Source organism: Eschscholzia californica, unplaced genomic scaffold, assembly GCF_041429995.1.
Source record: "Eschscholzia californica isolate CP2 unplaced genomic scaffold, dmEscCali1.0.p SCAF_6, whole genome shotgun sequence".
Lineage (NCBI taxonomy): Eukaryota > Viridiplantae > Streptophyta > Magnoliopsida > Ranunculales > Papaveraceae > Eschscholzia > Eschscholzia californica.
Genome location: NW_028238483.1, coordinates 18,947,871 through 18,964,570, shown reverse-complemented (window position 1 = coordinate 18,964,570; position 16,700 = coordinate 18,947,871). Strand labels below are relative to the sequence as shown.

The 16,700-nt window shown below is 33.6% G+C and overlaps 1 protein-coding gene across 2 annotated transcripts; it reads left to right on the top strand.

Moving 5' to 3' along the window:
• Nucleotides 1-37: 37 nt before the first annotated feature.
• Nucleotides 38-2,089, top strand: LOC147532209 (uncharacterized). Of its 2 annotated transcripts, none has more exons than XM_086648670.1 (3): nucleotides 38-537; nucleotides 791-1,017; nucleotides 1,839-2,089. In XM_086648670.1, the coding sequence occupies exons 1-3, from the start codon at nucleotides 121-123 to the stop codon at nucleotides 1,840-1,842; spliced, it is 648 nt and encodes a 215-aa protein (XP_086504796.1). In that variant the 5' UTR covers nucleotides 38-120; the 3' UTR covers nucleotides 1,843-2,089. The 2 variants fall into 2 exon arrangements, with proteins under 2 accessions (XP_086504796.1, XP_086504795.1); XM_086648669.1 differs by having other exon boundaries at nucleotides 791-1,021.
• The last annotated feature ends 14,611 nt before the right edge of the window (nucleotides 2,090-16,700 follow it).

Below are 16,700 nucleotides of genomic sequence, written 5' to 3'. Positions count from 1 at the left end.
AAATAAAGTGGAAAAACTCACAAGTGTCTTTTGTTGCTTCCAATAATATCATTTTGTTTAATTCTCTCTCTAACCAAGTCCAACCATAGATCATAAAATTCTCATTTACAGAAATCTTGAATGGCAAAGGTAGAGGTGGTGAAGAAAGAAGATCAATCCAAAAAGAAGAAAATCAATTATAAAAGTAAGAGAGAGGTCGAAAACCTAGTACAACCTATCAATTTCAAGCAGGAAAAAGTCATTATTACATTTTACGTCGAATCATCTTTTTCTTCGTCATCATCAACAACGAAGAAAAATAAAGAGCAGAAACCACAAAGACAAGTGGGTATTTTGTCAGACGAAAATAATCATAGTAATAATAATAATAATAATAATAATAATAATTGTCGGTTCTTACCTGTTCTCGTTAAGGGGAATTCGGGTTATGATAGAAAGGCACAGCTTCTTGCCTATGCTCAACAATTGAGATCTTCTTCAACTTTTGAATCTGAATCACAAGAACCAGATGGATGTCATAAGCCCAAACCCACCAAGGTATGTTATTCCTTTCCAAATTTGAGTGGTTTTAAATTTTAGTGGGTGAAAATAAAACAAATATTCACCTCAAATTCTTTTTTCTCGTGTTTAGAAGCCAATTTTACTTTCATTTTGTTTTAAGAAAAATAAATTATCAAATTTAACATTTGTCATTTATATCTTTTCGAAGACATTTTTTGAAATTTGGAAAAATAATATATATTTAATTATTTATTATATAAATGTGATTTTTATATTTTATTTTTAACAGTACTCGAACTTGAAACTTTCTTGGATGAGATTACGCCCACCAAGAAGAAATGATAGTAGCGGTACACAATTGGGGCAAAATGAATGTTTTTCACCACAGAATTATGAGAGAATGAAAAAAGAAGAATCATTTTTAGAACCAACAACGACAGGTAGAAAAAAAACAACTAAACAACAACACCACCAACAACAACAAGAGCAGAAGGCCTATTCTGATCACCACAGCTTGTGTGTATGAAGTGCTTATTTTATTGATTTCATTAATTTCTTATTGAACTAAGAGCTTAATTTGCCTTTACTTGCATACACTCAGAATAAACAAATTAGACTATAGAAAAAGTTTATGTCCATATGGCTTCCGAAATTAGGGTAAGTTTTTCTGCTTGGCCCCCTACTACGTAGAAAATATCAAAATGGATCCTTTTCATTTTTCACGTCTGGTAAAGTACAAGTTAAATCATATGAAGATGAAGGTGGAAGTTGGAGGATATGAAGATGAAAATGATGATGGTAGTGAAGATGATGTCGGAGAGAACCATCAGAGAAGACAAAACAAGAACTTGAAAAACTTACAATTTTGGAAAGTCTAATAGTTCTGACTTATCCTCGTTTGGACGTCAAAAAGGAAAAAAGGGGTCAAATATTCATTTCTTACAAACTAGAGGTGTAAAGGAAACTAACTAATGTAGAATGTCATATGAAAAAATTTTATGTTAACTAGCCTCACAAAAAGGGGCATGAATAACCCAATAATGTGAATTTTGTGTATGACATCAACATTTGTCTTTTTCTGGCCATCAAACTACTTTTTATCGAGTCAAATAGCATTTCCAAAATAAAAGTATGACTTGCAAGGTGTGAAATAATATTCTTAGGTTGATTTTTATCATGTGAAACTACAACTATTAGGACTATTATTGGTATTTTACAAGATTAAGCTAGAAAATCTTTAAAAAAAAATTCAAGATATCTAGTATTGTTAAGAATTTGAATGTGCCGAAGTAGATATTCTTATATTTGTGATTAGGTTTCTTAATTTGTTTTTGCAGATGAAATTGAAGTTCATGTTGAAAAAGATATCTTGCAAGGAATGATGAAATGTGGGCTAGTGGTATACTAGTTTTTTGTTGAAACAAGTTAGTGATTCAATAGTAAAGAGATGTAAAGTTTTGTTTTCTTCATCTTCAATACCTAACTTTGTTTTGCTGAAGGAACTAGTTTTTTTTTGTTGCAAATTCAAGGAACTAGTTGATGATCATTTTATTTTAACCTTAATTAATTATATACTCAAATTGAATGACCCTGAGGTGCCTGGAGAGATCAGTTTGAGTTGTTTTAGCTCTCCCTCAGTTTTATTATTTTAAGGACTTAAAGCCAATTATTTCACAATTAATGGCTTATTTTGCAACTAATGGCTTTTACCATGTGTTTATAAATATTCTAGAAGTTAGGGTTTCTTTGGATTTATTTCATTTTGACCCCTTGAAAATGACAACTTCTGAATCGAGTTGTTAACCATTTTCAATCAGATTGTTCTCGGATAATATATCATCTTTATTATAATTTTTGTCCTTACTAATATTCATCCAGGTTGTGTTTTGTTATTTAAAGAATGCATGAAAAACTCAAAATCTGAGTCAAATAGGAAAAAAAAAAACTCACCCAGAAAAATTAATTACAAAAATTTCTTATTTTTTTAACTGTTGACAACATATATAATTATGTTGTCAAGAAGACAGATAGAAAAAAAAAACCACCCAAAAAAAAGAACCAACAATAATGTTCTGACTTGTTATAAAATGTTGAAAACATATATAATCAGTGGCGGAGCCATATAGGGGCGCAGGTACGCTATAGCCTCCCCTCACCCCTATGCAAGATATGAAAGAATCGAGCAAAACATAGACAAGTAAGTACCCAATTCTGATTATAAGATCAAATGCAGCCCTTTACTAAAGCAAAAAAATGTTTAGGGAGGGATCGAACACTTGACCTCTCTACCTTCTAACCAAACTTCTAACCACTGGGCCATTGCTCATCAATTCTAGACATTTTAGTTATTATTTTATTTATTACAAATGAACTACCTCATCATAAACACCATGAAAGAGGCCCTCAGGTAGGTTGGGGTCCAAAGCAGCCGCTTTGGTTGCTTTGGGCCTGGGCAGCCCCTGCAATGGTTGAATTCTATGGTAAATACGCCAGTTAGATTCCCATGGTTCCAAACTCCCACAATGTTTTTCATTTAAATCATCTATTGTTTAACAAACAAATCATCCTCTTTGAACTTAAATTAATGGATAACATAAATCTGAAATTATTTATAAGATTAATATTTTTGAAAATCTATTGATTTTCTTTCTTAAAAATTAAGGTTATATTTAATCGCTTTTTCTTCTTAGGGTGAAAGTGGGAGCCTAACTATTACACAATGTTATATCTGGTGTACCTACAATTTTAAGTAATTTAGTTAGTTTGAGTTTATACAATTTAAAATAAATTAGAATAAACTCAGAGTAATTTTATAACTTTTTAAAATACTTCAGCTATAAGGTTTTGGTATTGCAACTATTTTGAGTCAAATAAAACACTAGTTCACTACTTATACTTGATTTTAGTTTCAAATTTTATTGTAGAACTTTGCTTTACATAGAGCTAAATTTCATAGAAGAAACCTCTTTAATTTTAGCCTCCTTTGTCGATAATTTCTGAATCGGCCACTGTATATAATTGCCCTGACTTGTTATAAAATGTTCACAACATATATAATCGCCCTAACTTGTAAATATGTTGAAAACATATATAATTATGTTCTTAACAACATATATAATGCATTAGCCAAAAGATTATTTTCCGTTAATGGGCTTGTCAAATACAAAGGACAATATGTAGAAAATTCTAATTTTTGCAAATGACAAATTATAAAATGCATTAGTCTAAATGTTTTTGTCAAAAGCATAACAAAAAATGCGAAAAACATTTCTTTCTTCAGAAGATAAATTGATTAATGTTTTAGCCAAAATGTTAGTGTTAGTCAATGTATTTGTCAAATGCCAAAGAAGAAATGTAAAACATTTTTGCAAAACAATTGTTGAGAAAAAAATGAATTTATTCTGAAATTTACAAAATTATTGAGAGCAAACTAAGATTTGTTCAGAAATTTTCAAAAATTTTACGTTGATTTAGGCAGAAAATTCCATTTCGAAGATAAAGTTGTACTTTTACAAAATAGGTTTTTTTCAACTATTATTCAGGTTGGGCCTAATTTTATATCATCCTCCAAATTTTGAGTTTTTAAATTTTAAAAACTCAAAATGTGGGGTATAATAGGAAACCAGACTCAATTATAAATAATATTTGAATAAAGCTCATTTTGTGAACATAAAATTTTACTCCTGAGATCAACGTGAAAAACATTTTTGAAAATTTGTGAACAAATATTAGTTTGCTCTCAACAATTTTGTAAATTTCTAAACAAATTGTTTTTTGCTAAAAAGTTATTTTGCAAAAAATATTTCGCATTTTGTCTTTTGCATTTGACAAAACACAAACTGACCCTGACATTTTGGCTAAAGCATTTTTCGATTTGTCTAGTAAAGGAAAAAATAATTTCCGCATTTTCTGTTTTGCTTTTGACAAAAAACATTTAGACTATTACATTTTTTTATTTGTCTTTTGCAAAAATTAAAATGTTATGTATATCATCATTTGTATTTGACAACCCCATTAATGGACAAATAATATTTTGGCTGATGCATTGTATGTGTTGTTAACCACATAATTACATATGTTGTCAACATTTTACAACAAGTCAGGACATTATTGCATATGTTGTCAACATTTTATAACAACACAATTATATACGTTATCAACAGTTTATAACGACATATTTATATGAGTTATTTCCTTTTTAGCCCCCTACTGTGTGACCAGTTTCTTTTATGACTCCATGTTTTTTGTAAATTCAAATTTGACCCCTTTGTTAACACCATCAGCTAACTTCAATGGTTAACCTTTTTTGTTTATATAATTGCCCTTGTTATAAAATTGACTTTGTAAATTCAAAATTGACTTCCTTTTAAATATGGATTGATTCCGAAAAAAATTTAATTGATTTATAACAAACTAGGGGGAAAAATGGAATTTGTTTTAAAAAGAAGCCAAGAATCACTCTTCAAACTCAAAAACTGAAAGCGCCATTATGTTCGTCTCGTCTAGCTCTTGAATTTAGAGCCAAAAATCACTCAAATCCGACTACGGATGAAAGAGAAATTCAAGTTTAAAATTTGGACGAGAAGATCGATTAAGTTAGGAACTAAAACGTCAAAACGGACAAGTTAGATTAGGAGGCATCTGGGGGAAGCGAGCACGTCCAGATCTGGATGGCTTGCGTTCAAGCCAAGCTCATCCAGCGGTCTCACGCTAGCTCGTTCAGGATTTTGGTGGGACGCCATTGCGATCGTTAGATCCGCGAGGACCAAACGATGGGCATTCCACCCATGTTGCGCAGCTTCGGGATCTCATCAGATCTCATCTGACGGACTATCTATTCCGTCTATTGAGTAAGCTTCGGGACTGATCCATAAACAGATAAGCTTCGGGACTGATCCAATGGATCACGTTCTCTCCCAGATTTTTAGCCAAATGTGACGATCAGAAATCCTGTCAACGAAACCAGTTAATTAACCAACTCTCTTCAAGAGTTGTGTCCCAAAAGACCAAGGGATATTTCCCAAAAAACTAATGGATTTCTCCCTAATAAAGCGCCTATCTGATTCCCATATAAACAACCCAAATTCATTTCAGAAATAATTCAATTCAGTTCATTCCCTTCTTTTCTAAAATCAGTATTCTAAGTGTGTCAGGAATAGAATTCTGATTTTAGAAATATTCTAGTGTGTCTAGAATTCTGGAGAAAGAAGCATCCAAGTGAATTTATAACCATTCAAATATCTAGAGATCGAATTCAAGTGTCTAAAAGATCCATTTGCATCAGTTTAAGAGCTGACATTATTTACGAAGGTTCGCCCGCTTTCAGAATGTGGAAGTACCATCAAACTTTTGGCAGGGTAGTCGTTGTATCCCGAAAGCATACACCTAACTGTTGATACTGTTACAGGGGTGTAAAATGTCTTAAGAAAAGAGAAATGTTCTCGCCTCCACTACAAAAACTCTTCTTCTTATCCTCCGATTTTTTTTTAAAAAATTTCTAACTCGATTAATTCGAAAGATGGAACATTGATAAATCATTATTCACTTATCATCTATCTCTGTTAAATTAGAGAAAGAAAACTCTGTCTTAGTCAAGGCAAGATAGAGAGAGATCGAAATATCGACCACAACCAGATAAACAACAGACAATATAAAGATCCTTAAGGGTCCGTTTGATACGTTGGAATGTGTGAGTAAGAAAATCCGCCTTTTTCTTATGGGAAAGAAAACAATCTCTTTCAGATAAGAAAGTCAAATTAAAGTGTTTGGTAGGTTGTAGGAAAATCACGTGGTGCCTATAAAAACGAATTAATTTATTTAATTTTTCTTAGGTGCCTTCAGAAACTTTAGTTTCTTCCTCAATTGAAACCCTAGTTAAACTCTTTTGACCCCTTCGGTTCTTCTGATTATAACTTCAAAACCTCTTCACATCTATGGTAAACCCCATTACCAGTGTAATTGGTCCCCCATGGCGGTAATGAATCTCAATTCATCTCAACGGTAGGTTACAAAATCATCCTTGATTGGAGTTATAGTCGTGTTATACTTTTGTTGTTGTTAATGGCAATTGTCAAGATCCAGTCATTGTGGTGGTGGTGATGCAGATTGAGTCTTTGATTGGGTTTTTATTCAAGCTTCAATTTCTGGTGGTGGTGATATAGATTGAGTCTTCGGTTAAATCTTTGATTGAATCTCCTTGTAGTTTTAATGGTTGATTACATCCAAAGTGTTGATTCCATGGAAGAGAGACGCTATGGAGAAATGTTGATGTTGTGACCGGAAGAGAGAGCGAGAGAGAAAGAAAGAGTGTTTTGAGAGAAAGAATGAGCGTCAAGTGAGAGGAGAGAAAGTTGGGGACATGGAGGAGATGGAGCGTGTTTTTTCGAGAGTGAGTAAGAAAAGCAATTTCACACCTTTTTGGTTGGAAAATTTGTCAACTCGTTTTCTCACTTTTTTTTGCCAGAGAAATCGACTCTCTTATTCTTTTGGCTTTACCAAACAGGTCAAATTCAACTTTCTCGGGAAAACGACTTTCTCAGCCATGGTTTCTCACGTAGCAAACGGACCCTAAGACTATCCTAAGGGAATGAGAGCCCATTTCTTATTTTATGTTATTTATACCCTTTAACCCAAGTCAATAAATAGTGGATTCTATCGCCCCAAATCAAATATTTTACCTTCGAGTTTTTTAAGTAGATGTGCAACCATTGGGCCAAATAGTTGTTGACATATTACTATAATAGTAATATCAACAATATAATTATATATCAACATAATAATACTAATTATTGTTACGGTAATTGTGTAATATGAGTCAACTAGATTCCTTCGGCATAAACAAAAGAAAAATGCTACTTAGAGCGACAGATGACTAGCGACTCAATAGCGAACAAATATAAACGTGACACGTGGCGCTAAAAAAAGAATCATGTGGTTTGAGGGAAACAGTTCTGATCTTCACACTTCAGTCCTTGGTTATAGCGTGTTTACAGTCAAGTCCTTACGCCATAATATGATATGGACCGTTGATCTTTTCAACAGCCCAGATCATAACAACAAAGCGTTCAAAACCCCCCAAAAAGTCTCCCTCATTCTCAACAGATCGGTCTCTTATCTTTCTCCCTCTCTCTTAAAAACTCAACTCAAAATCATTCGAGTTGTTCTCCGAGATTCAAGGGAAAGAGAAGAAGTGATCTTTTTCAGGTTGGATGGTTTAGTTTGGAGCAACAGTCCTAAATTTTATAATCTTATACTAGCCCATTTTACTAGAAGACATATTCATATTGTTCTTATTGTTATTAGTATTTTAGCTTAATTCTGGATGTTGTGTTAGTTCCATTATAGTTGGATCACTTAAACTTCATTCTAGTTTAGTTGGTAGAAATGAGAAGTTACAAGTGAGAAGTGGTGTTAATAACTTTGTAAAAAATAAAATGCTTCTTGTAACATGTCATTTTGCTTTATTATGTTGGTTTCGGTGTACCGATTCAACGAGTTGACTCAGCAAGTCTATAACCGAAAAACTGATTTCTACTTTGATTTTATTTGTAAATCAATTAAAACACTTTCTTTCCAATTTAATGGAGAAAACCTAAGGAATAGAACAACTCAATATCTTTCGTATTTCTAAACGATAATGTCTGTTATCTAGAACAGATGATTCATTGTCGAATCTCATTATCGATTTAAGATCGGAAAGAGGAATTGTATTCCTTCTGTGTTTACTGATTTATTACTTTAAAATCAACACACTTTTGATTTTAAAAAATCAGAATGTCTTTGATTAAGAAATCAGATAGACAAAAAGAAAAAGGAAAATCAGAGGATAAGAAGAAGAAGATTTTTAATCGAGGCGAGGTATTCCTCTTTCCCTAAGACAATTGACATCCTGTATAGTACCAAACAGTTACCGGCGTTTGTCTCCCAAGATACAACAATTACCTTTCGATTCAATGGTACTTCGAAGTTTGAATCAGAAAGCATTCGAACTTAAAAGTATACTAACCTCTAACTTAATGCGAATGAACCGGACTTCCTTCTTATGAAACTCTTTGAATACTCTATTAAATGATCTTCTTAAACCCTCTAAAATGAAATTATAAAAATGCTTGATGCTTTGGAAAAAACGGAATTAAATTTGGAGTTCATTTGGGTCCTATAAATAGGTTTCGAATAGGCACATGCATTTGGGACACTTCTGTTGGTTAAGGGACGCATCTGTTGAGAAAGTAAAGTGACGGGTCACTTCTTTAGCAACAGATCATGTCGGTTGAGATTTGAACCGTTAGATCTTGCTCAAAAGCTCGGGAGGAACGCCCTCCGTTAGATCTTCTTAGACGTGCCCGAAATTAGCCCAACAGATTAACCTCGGTGGCCGTTAGATGGAGTTCGGGAGATGTCCCACCCCATGCCCGACAGGGGCTTTACGCTATCCGTTGGATCTGCGCGGACTCAACAAGCGGCGTTAGATCTGAACCAGCGCTCCTTGCGCAAATGACCCTCAAACCAACATTTCCCTATTGCCATTTGGTCCATAACTTAACCATTTTCTGTCCAAACTTCAAACTTGAATATCTCATTCATCCGGAATCGGATTTGAGTGATTCTTGGCTCTGAACTTAAGATCTCGACGAGAAGAATGCAATGGCTTGCTTCATTTCTGAGTTTGCCGACTTGAACCGATCTGAAATAGGCTTCGATTCCAACATATTATACATATCACTAGTACTTTATAGGTCCCCAATAGAGAGTTAAGAACTGTTCTATTAAATGGCATTCATTTTATTTTATGGTTGTCATTGTTTGATTCTAGCTTGTCCACTCTAATGAAATCAAAATTAACTTTAATATTTAGCAATCCAGAAGAGTCTAATAGAATTGGGATTAAAAGAAATGCTCAATTTAATCAGGGGCGGCCCAGGCCCAAAGCAGCCAAAGCAGCTGCTTTGGGCCCCATTTTGGAGAAGGGCCCCAAAGGTATAAATTTTATAGGCACACAGTCAGCAAAAAGTTAAAGAACAATTCTTCGTTTGAATTAGTCCGCCATTCCTGAGAAGAATTGCGCGTCCCGGATTGTTAAGAGAAGTTGCACGTGACTCGTGGGCCTACCTCCAATTAATAAACAAGCCAATTAAGAAAGGGGCGCGTCTATAAGGGCCTCCCGAAATTGCTTAGGCGCCTCTCCTCCTTAGGCGCCTCCACAAAATTACTGTAGGCGCCTCCGAGCACCCCCCATCTTCTTCATTAATCCTAACTCTGAAAATCAAAGGCCATCATCTCAATATGAATCAAAATCGGTTTCTCATCTGATTCTTAACCTGCTTAAATCGTGGCAATCTATTCATGTTCAGGAAAACCTAGATTATTAGGATTGAATTCTATCCCTTTACGCAGAAGAAGAGAGAGAATTTCTAGTTGAATTGAAAGTTCCTGTCACTGTCATCGGAGCTATCATGTGATGAAAATCCGATGTTGTTTTAGAGATCCAGCAACACAAGAAGTAATCCTCGGTAATGATCAAACTTTATTAGTACCTAAACTGCATGCAGTTAAACCATCATCTTCTTCGAAGATTGAACGACTAAGAAATCTGTTTATTATAACTGGCGCCATTGCTGAAGCTCGAAGATTGATTGAACATAATAATCTGTCAAGCGTGTATCGTCTTCTCTCTTCTACTCGAGATTTGATGAAGAAATCGAGTTCGATATTACCGGATGCCGAGTACCTTCAATGACTGGAAACTGAGTTAACTCTGTTTCGCCTCCTCTCGGACGGTCCAGTCCGACTTGTCTCGGCCTCAAATGTCCGAGACCCAAAGCATGGTTTCGGACTGGGCCTAGTCCGTGACTAGTCGGACTGGACAATCAAGCTACTATCGGACTGGGCCTAGTCTGATGTCATGATTTGATCTTCGGACTATTCAGTCCGAGAGGAGGCGCCTATAGGTGTCGGGGTTTGACCACGGTCAAACCCCTCTTGGAGGCCCCTACAGCCATTTCGAGAGGCGCCTATAGACGCGCCCTTAAGAAAGAACCCAATTTGAAAAGGAAACCTAATAACCTAGGCTTCACCCAATTTCTATTTTATTAAACCTAAAACTAAACTCCTCTCTCATTAAAGTCCCACTGAACTCTCTCATTCTCTCACATCTTTCTTTGTCTTATAGTATTATACTATTATTTAATTTCCTGCCTTCCTGGTATGTTTAATTTTTGAATTTTTGGGTTTATAGCCCAAAAAATGGGCCCTAATAAGACATTTAGTCCTCTCTAATCTTATAAAGGGTTTCAAAACCAAAAAAATAATACAAATGGATATCTAGTCCATTTGGTGTCATCTAGAGAGAAAACACAAATCCCTATAATACATATTAATTTATAATACCTATACTAACCTTCTTTATATATAAAATCTGATTTACATTCTAAAATCCAAAATATCTTTTTCCATTTTTATCTCCCACCTTTCTCTCTCCAATCACGTTTCTAAACAAAGTAACCGTGATCTTCATTATCTTTAGTAACCGAAACTTGCTTATTTTCTCCCTCTCTAAACAAAGTAACTGTTTGATAATCATCCATTAATCTCAGAAATCTTGTTTCATCTTTATTAGACCAACTAAAATCATCTTCTTCATCGTTTATCAGGTAAAACACATTATAAAAGTCATTTTTCATTCCATTGAAACAGATTCTGAATCAGATTTAATATTGCTTTTCAGGTAATGTTAAAGGTTTTAGTTTCTTCTTTTCTGTTTAATGTTTTTCATCTTCATCTTTAACTTTGTTCATGAATTTCATTATAATCAAATTTCTCTCTGTATCATCTAATCAAATCTTTATCATTATTTAGTATTTTCTCTCTCTAAGATTCATAACCGATTTTATGATGTTAATGTTAAATCCGTCTTTACAATTCATTTTATTCGATTAAAAAGTGTTTGTCTCTATGTATTTTGTTACTTTTTAGTAGTTTTAGGTTACAGATTTTGATTTTTAGATTATTTTTTCAAATCTTCATTAAGGTTTCCGTACAATTTTTGATGCAGTGAAGATATCGAACGATTTGTTATAACTGAATGCAAACGATATATAATTTAAAATAAATTACGGATCGTTTACAATAAATTACATATCATTTTTGATCCAGAGAAGATCTAGTACGATTTGGTTGTAACAAAATGTAAACGATATATAATTTACACGACATTACATAATGTTTACTGAACATAACACTTACATAACGCAAACATCTTCTGTACGATGTTTTTATAACAAAATGTAAAATATATGTATTTTGTTACAAATTATACATATTTTATAAATAATATCAAAAACATCTTATAAATCTGCATAAATTATATATAATTTATTCAACATTAAGCGTACTTTTTCCCCAAAACAGTTGTTGTTTATAGTACAATAAATGTTCAAAAAATTATATGTAATTGATTGCATATTATACAAATTTTTTCACATAACAGTGACCTTGTGATTCAAACTAAAGTTATGTTTGTCTCCTAACACATTATGAAGTTTAACAAACAGTATGCATAATTTATTCTATTATACATGTCGTTTCTAGTAAGTTATATGTTTTGTTGACAAATGTATATGCTTTCTTTTTGTAGTTTTGCTGTTACTTATGGAATTTCCTACTGAAGTTGGTCATTTGTTTCTTGGTGGTGCAAAAGCATTTGGATATGTTCTTCGACAATATAGTGTAAATGTTGTTTGTCCTGCTCAAGACTACATATGTTCTACGACAATATAGTGTAAACGATTTTTTTGTAACAGAATGTAAACGATGTGTAATGTAAAAGAAATTATGTGTAATTTATTGAACATGACACACGTAGAGTTGATAAATTACGTTGTAAACATGACAAATGTTGGTTTCCTCGTCATAAATAACAAGTAATTTATGTATTTGTTTCATAATTTGTATTCTATGTGTATTTATGTATGAGTAAAAACAAAAACAAATGTTGTTGTAATGTTCCCAGAAAAATATACTATTTCCAAATCTGAAAATTAAGTGAGAGAAAGTGATATATACGTTTTGTATATTAACCTCCAAATCACGCTAAATTGATCTCAGAAAATATACTCTTTCCAAATCTGAAAGTTTAGAGAGAGAAAATAATTTAATTTACAAATCTGTTTAGAAGAGAGAGAAATTATGATTTGTTTCTATCTGTTTTTTGCTAATAAATTCCCCAAATCACTCCCAAATTTGATTTCCTTCTTTTCAGCGTTTGATTAGTTTCGAAGATTTAGTTTAAGATTTTTAGAAACGTTTCGTTTTGGGAAAGTTTCGATTTTGTTTCCTATAATTTATCCCAAATTCACGGTTAATTAAGTTGTTGGAATTTTCGGTCAGGCCCCACAATTTAAAATCCCGTGAAAATGGTTTGGGACACGAATGAAATTGTTTTATAGATAGTATGGGTTTTTAGACCCAAGAGCAAAAGGACTAAAAATCCATTTTTTAACAAGATTGGACCCTAAACCTTTTTTGAACATTATTTTGGTCTTTATACCCACGGCTCCTTAATTTTTTTACTTTCTTCTCTTTCTTTCCATCCCTTTTCATCTCAATAGCCTTATTTTTTTATTCTTTATCTTTCTAAATTTTGTTTTGTGAGTTAATTTTTTTGTCTCTACAGTGTACTCATCTTCTATTGGTTATGTTATAGGATCTTTACGACTTTACCAACTACAACGTATGTAATTCTTAATTAGATCTTTCAATGTTATTTTTTTATGCAACAAATATGTAAAATAATTGTTGTAACTATTACACTAGATGTTTTTTTTGTATTATATGATGTTGAATTTATATAATTGGACTATTTGATAGACAATGGTTATCGGTCTAAACTTTTCTATTTTAGGTCTAAGTTTTGACATTATACTTAAATTATTTCATTGATATTTAGTGTAGCAATGAAGCGTACATATGAATCAGAACATACTAAGAGAGAAAAGAAAAAAAGATTAGAGATATCAGCAAAATCTCAAGAAGGTTCTCTAAATAAGTATTTTACGACAACTAAAAAACTTGAGAATAATTCCACACAAGAACCTAATAATAAGATTGAAGAATCTAGTAATGGAAATATGGTCGAAGAAATTGTTGGTGATGACGTTGGTCATTAGAATACAAATGAAGAACATGAAAAAAAAAAACTATTCCTGAAGAACATAGATACGAAGACATTAGTGAGGAACTAGCGAAGAAGAACATTGATGAAGATATCGAGAACAAGAATACTAATGAAGATTTTAGTGATCCGGCTAGTTGGATAACAATTGATCAACCATTAAGGGACTTGTTAGTCGAAAGGGGACCTATTAGAGTATTAAGAGATGAAGATGATTTTCCAAAAGATGCTCTTAAGAGACGCTTCTCTTCGACGTATTATACTCGACATTTATCTAATGGAGATAGACAAGATAGGAAGTGGCTTGTGCATCTCAAAAGGCGAGAAGAATGTTTTCAAAACATATTTAGCTCGTTTCTGTATGGAAATTGGATGCACTTTTTATAAAGTTTATAATTCATTTTTATATTTTTTACTTATACTTTTAGTAAAAATTTAAATTGACGGTAAATTTTTTTTTATAGTTACTGCACAAGGGCCCCAAATTTTGGTTCGCTTTAGGCCCCCAAACTACTTGGGTCGGCCCTGAATTTAATACGAAGAAGTTCAACACTTAAACCATGTCCCCCTTAGTTTTCAAAATGGGTTTCGTTCCATTTAATGGCGGAAGAACAAATAGAATGATCTTGAGTTGAGTTTTTAAGAGAGAAAGGGAGAGATAAGAGACCGATCTGTTGAGAATGAGGGAGATTTTTGGGGGGCTTTGAATGCTTTGTTGTTATGATCTGGACCGTTGAAAAGATCAACGGTCCAGATCATATTATGGCGTAAGGACTTGACTGTAAACACGCTATAACTAAGGACTGAAGCGTGAAGATCAGAATTGTTTCCCTCAAACCACGTGATTCTTTTTTTAGCGCCACGTCACGTTTCTATTTGTTCGCTATTGAGTCGCTAGTCACCTGTCTCTCCAAGTAGCATTTCTCTAAACAAAAGGGGTAAGCCCAAACATCATATATCTTTGAAATATCAAAATAAATTTTGAAATATCAAAATAAATTTTGAAATATCAGTAAAATATGTCATTTTAAGTGACAATAGTAATTCAAATAATAATTATTATTAATTATCATGGTTGGTATTAGTTATTAATTAAAGTAGGATCCACCAAAATATTCATGAAGGATTACTCATTTTTTTGTTGACAAATTTAACTTTATTTTTACACAAGAATCCACCAAAATGTCAATGAAAGTCCAAATCCACAAAAGTCCATGGATTTGCGCATGTCAATGACATTCACAGACTTTGAAATGTTTGTGATTGAAAGCCTTGGACATACGCGGACTTTAAAATGCCTATGTTTTAATGTCTCAGGACAATCACAGACTCTAAAATGTTCCCGATTGAATGTCGCAGACACTCGCGGATTTTGAAATATCATCCAGAGTCACCATTGACTACCCCTCCTCTAAGAGAGAACAAATAGATAGAGAAGAGGGAGGGTATATAGAGAGAAAAAGAGAGAAACTTATGTTAGAGGTGGAGACGAAGAGAAAAATTTTGTATATTTATTTTTTGTTTAAAGGTCTTAATGAAGATGGTGAAGAATGAAGATGAATAAGATAAATAACCATAGTAAAGAGAGAGAAACATAAGGGATGAAAAGAAAAATAAATGAGGAATTCTGAACGGAATTAGTTTGACTTTTTGAGTCAATATATGGCAATTATAAAAAGGGATCATTTCGCCATTTTCCATACTTTAAGGGCCACACATGAAATTGATCCAACTTTGGGGGGTTAGCAGAGAACGAACCAATCTTCTTTCTCTTTTACATTGAAGGCATCCATAAAAGAATTTTTGTTACGAGAAGAAGTGTGTGGCCACCATTTTTCTCTTTTACATTAGACCCATCTGGTAAGCCTTCAAGTGTGGTCGGCCAGATTTGTCCTAGATGGGTTGGGCTTGGCCGACCCCAATAGTATGGTTGGCCATGCCATGGTCGGCCCTTCTCTTGGTCAGACCCTATATCAGGCCATGTTTTATGGTCTGGGCATTTGGCCCAGCATATGTTATCTTTGTCTTGGAGTTTAGCCAGACCTTCTCTGCGCATTTTATGGATCCAATCCATACTCTATATGCCTCATGCTTTTAGTCTTATCTTTCGATTGAATCGACACTCTTTGCTATAATCTATTGCAGGATTCGGGTAAAAAAAATCACATAAGTGATCCGCCGATCATAGTTGGTTTCCAGCTAAACGTTACGACCCTAACCGGTCGGACTTGTTAATCTTCGTCATTTGTTTTTATCCCTAAACAATCCAAATTCCTCGCATTGTCATCTTGATCAAAGGACATCTCCTTCAGATTTACGATTCCCCCTTAGCACATGTTATTGCAACATATCTTCAAACTCCTTGTATTCTTCTCTTTGGTGTCGTTTACGCTGGATGCCCCCACTTTTTTGGCGTAACGAAGACAACAGTTGTACAACTCTTCAAGACTATTAAAACTCCATTCCAGACTGAAATACTTTTACTTTTATTTCTGATCCAACATTGTATTTATCATCATCGGACTCATCCTAACGCTAAAAATCTCCACTTTCTCAACTTTCAGAAGTCAATTCTCCACAGTAGGAGTTACAAAAAAGTCAAAAGAAAAAAAAAGTAGGGAGCGTCTAAAGGTGCCTCCCAAAATTTTTGTAAGCGCCTCCAAAAAGGGTTTGACCATAGTCAAACCCCGACAACTGTAGGCGCCTCCCGTTCAGAGTGACCAGTTCGAGGCCCAAAGCATGATGTCGGACTGGCCAGTCCAAACAGACTCGGACTTTCCAACCCGAGTGGATTCGCGAAGTCCAGTCTAAGCCCAAAACCATGTCTCAGATTAGTTCCCTCTCTCTTTCACTAAGGTTTTGCTTTTTAGCTTTCAAGAGGATTTTTGATGCTTGAAGAGGATTTTTAGGGTTTTTTACCCTGTAAAATTTTGAACATGATTTCCGAGGTTTTTTATGGTTCGGAAGTTTTGAAGAGGATCTCTAAGATTTTTCATAGTTTCGGAGTTTTGAAGTAGATTTCTAAGGTACA

Excerpts from the sequence above, each read along its gene's own strand:
- LOC147532209 (XM_086648669.1), top strand. The coding sequence starts at position 121 with ATGGCAAAGGTAGAGGTGGTGAAGAAAGAAGATCAATCCAAAAAGAAG. Across the intron at positions 538-790 it reads ATAAGCCCAAACCCACCAAG|TACTCGAACTTGAAACTTTC; the intron begins GTATGTTATTCC and ends TATTTTTAACAG. Across the intron at positions 1,022-1,838 it reads CTGATCACCACAGCTTGTGT|ATGAAATTGAAGTTCATGTT; the intron begins GTATGAAGTGCT and ends TTGTTTTTGCAG.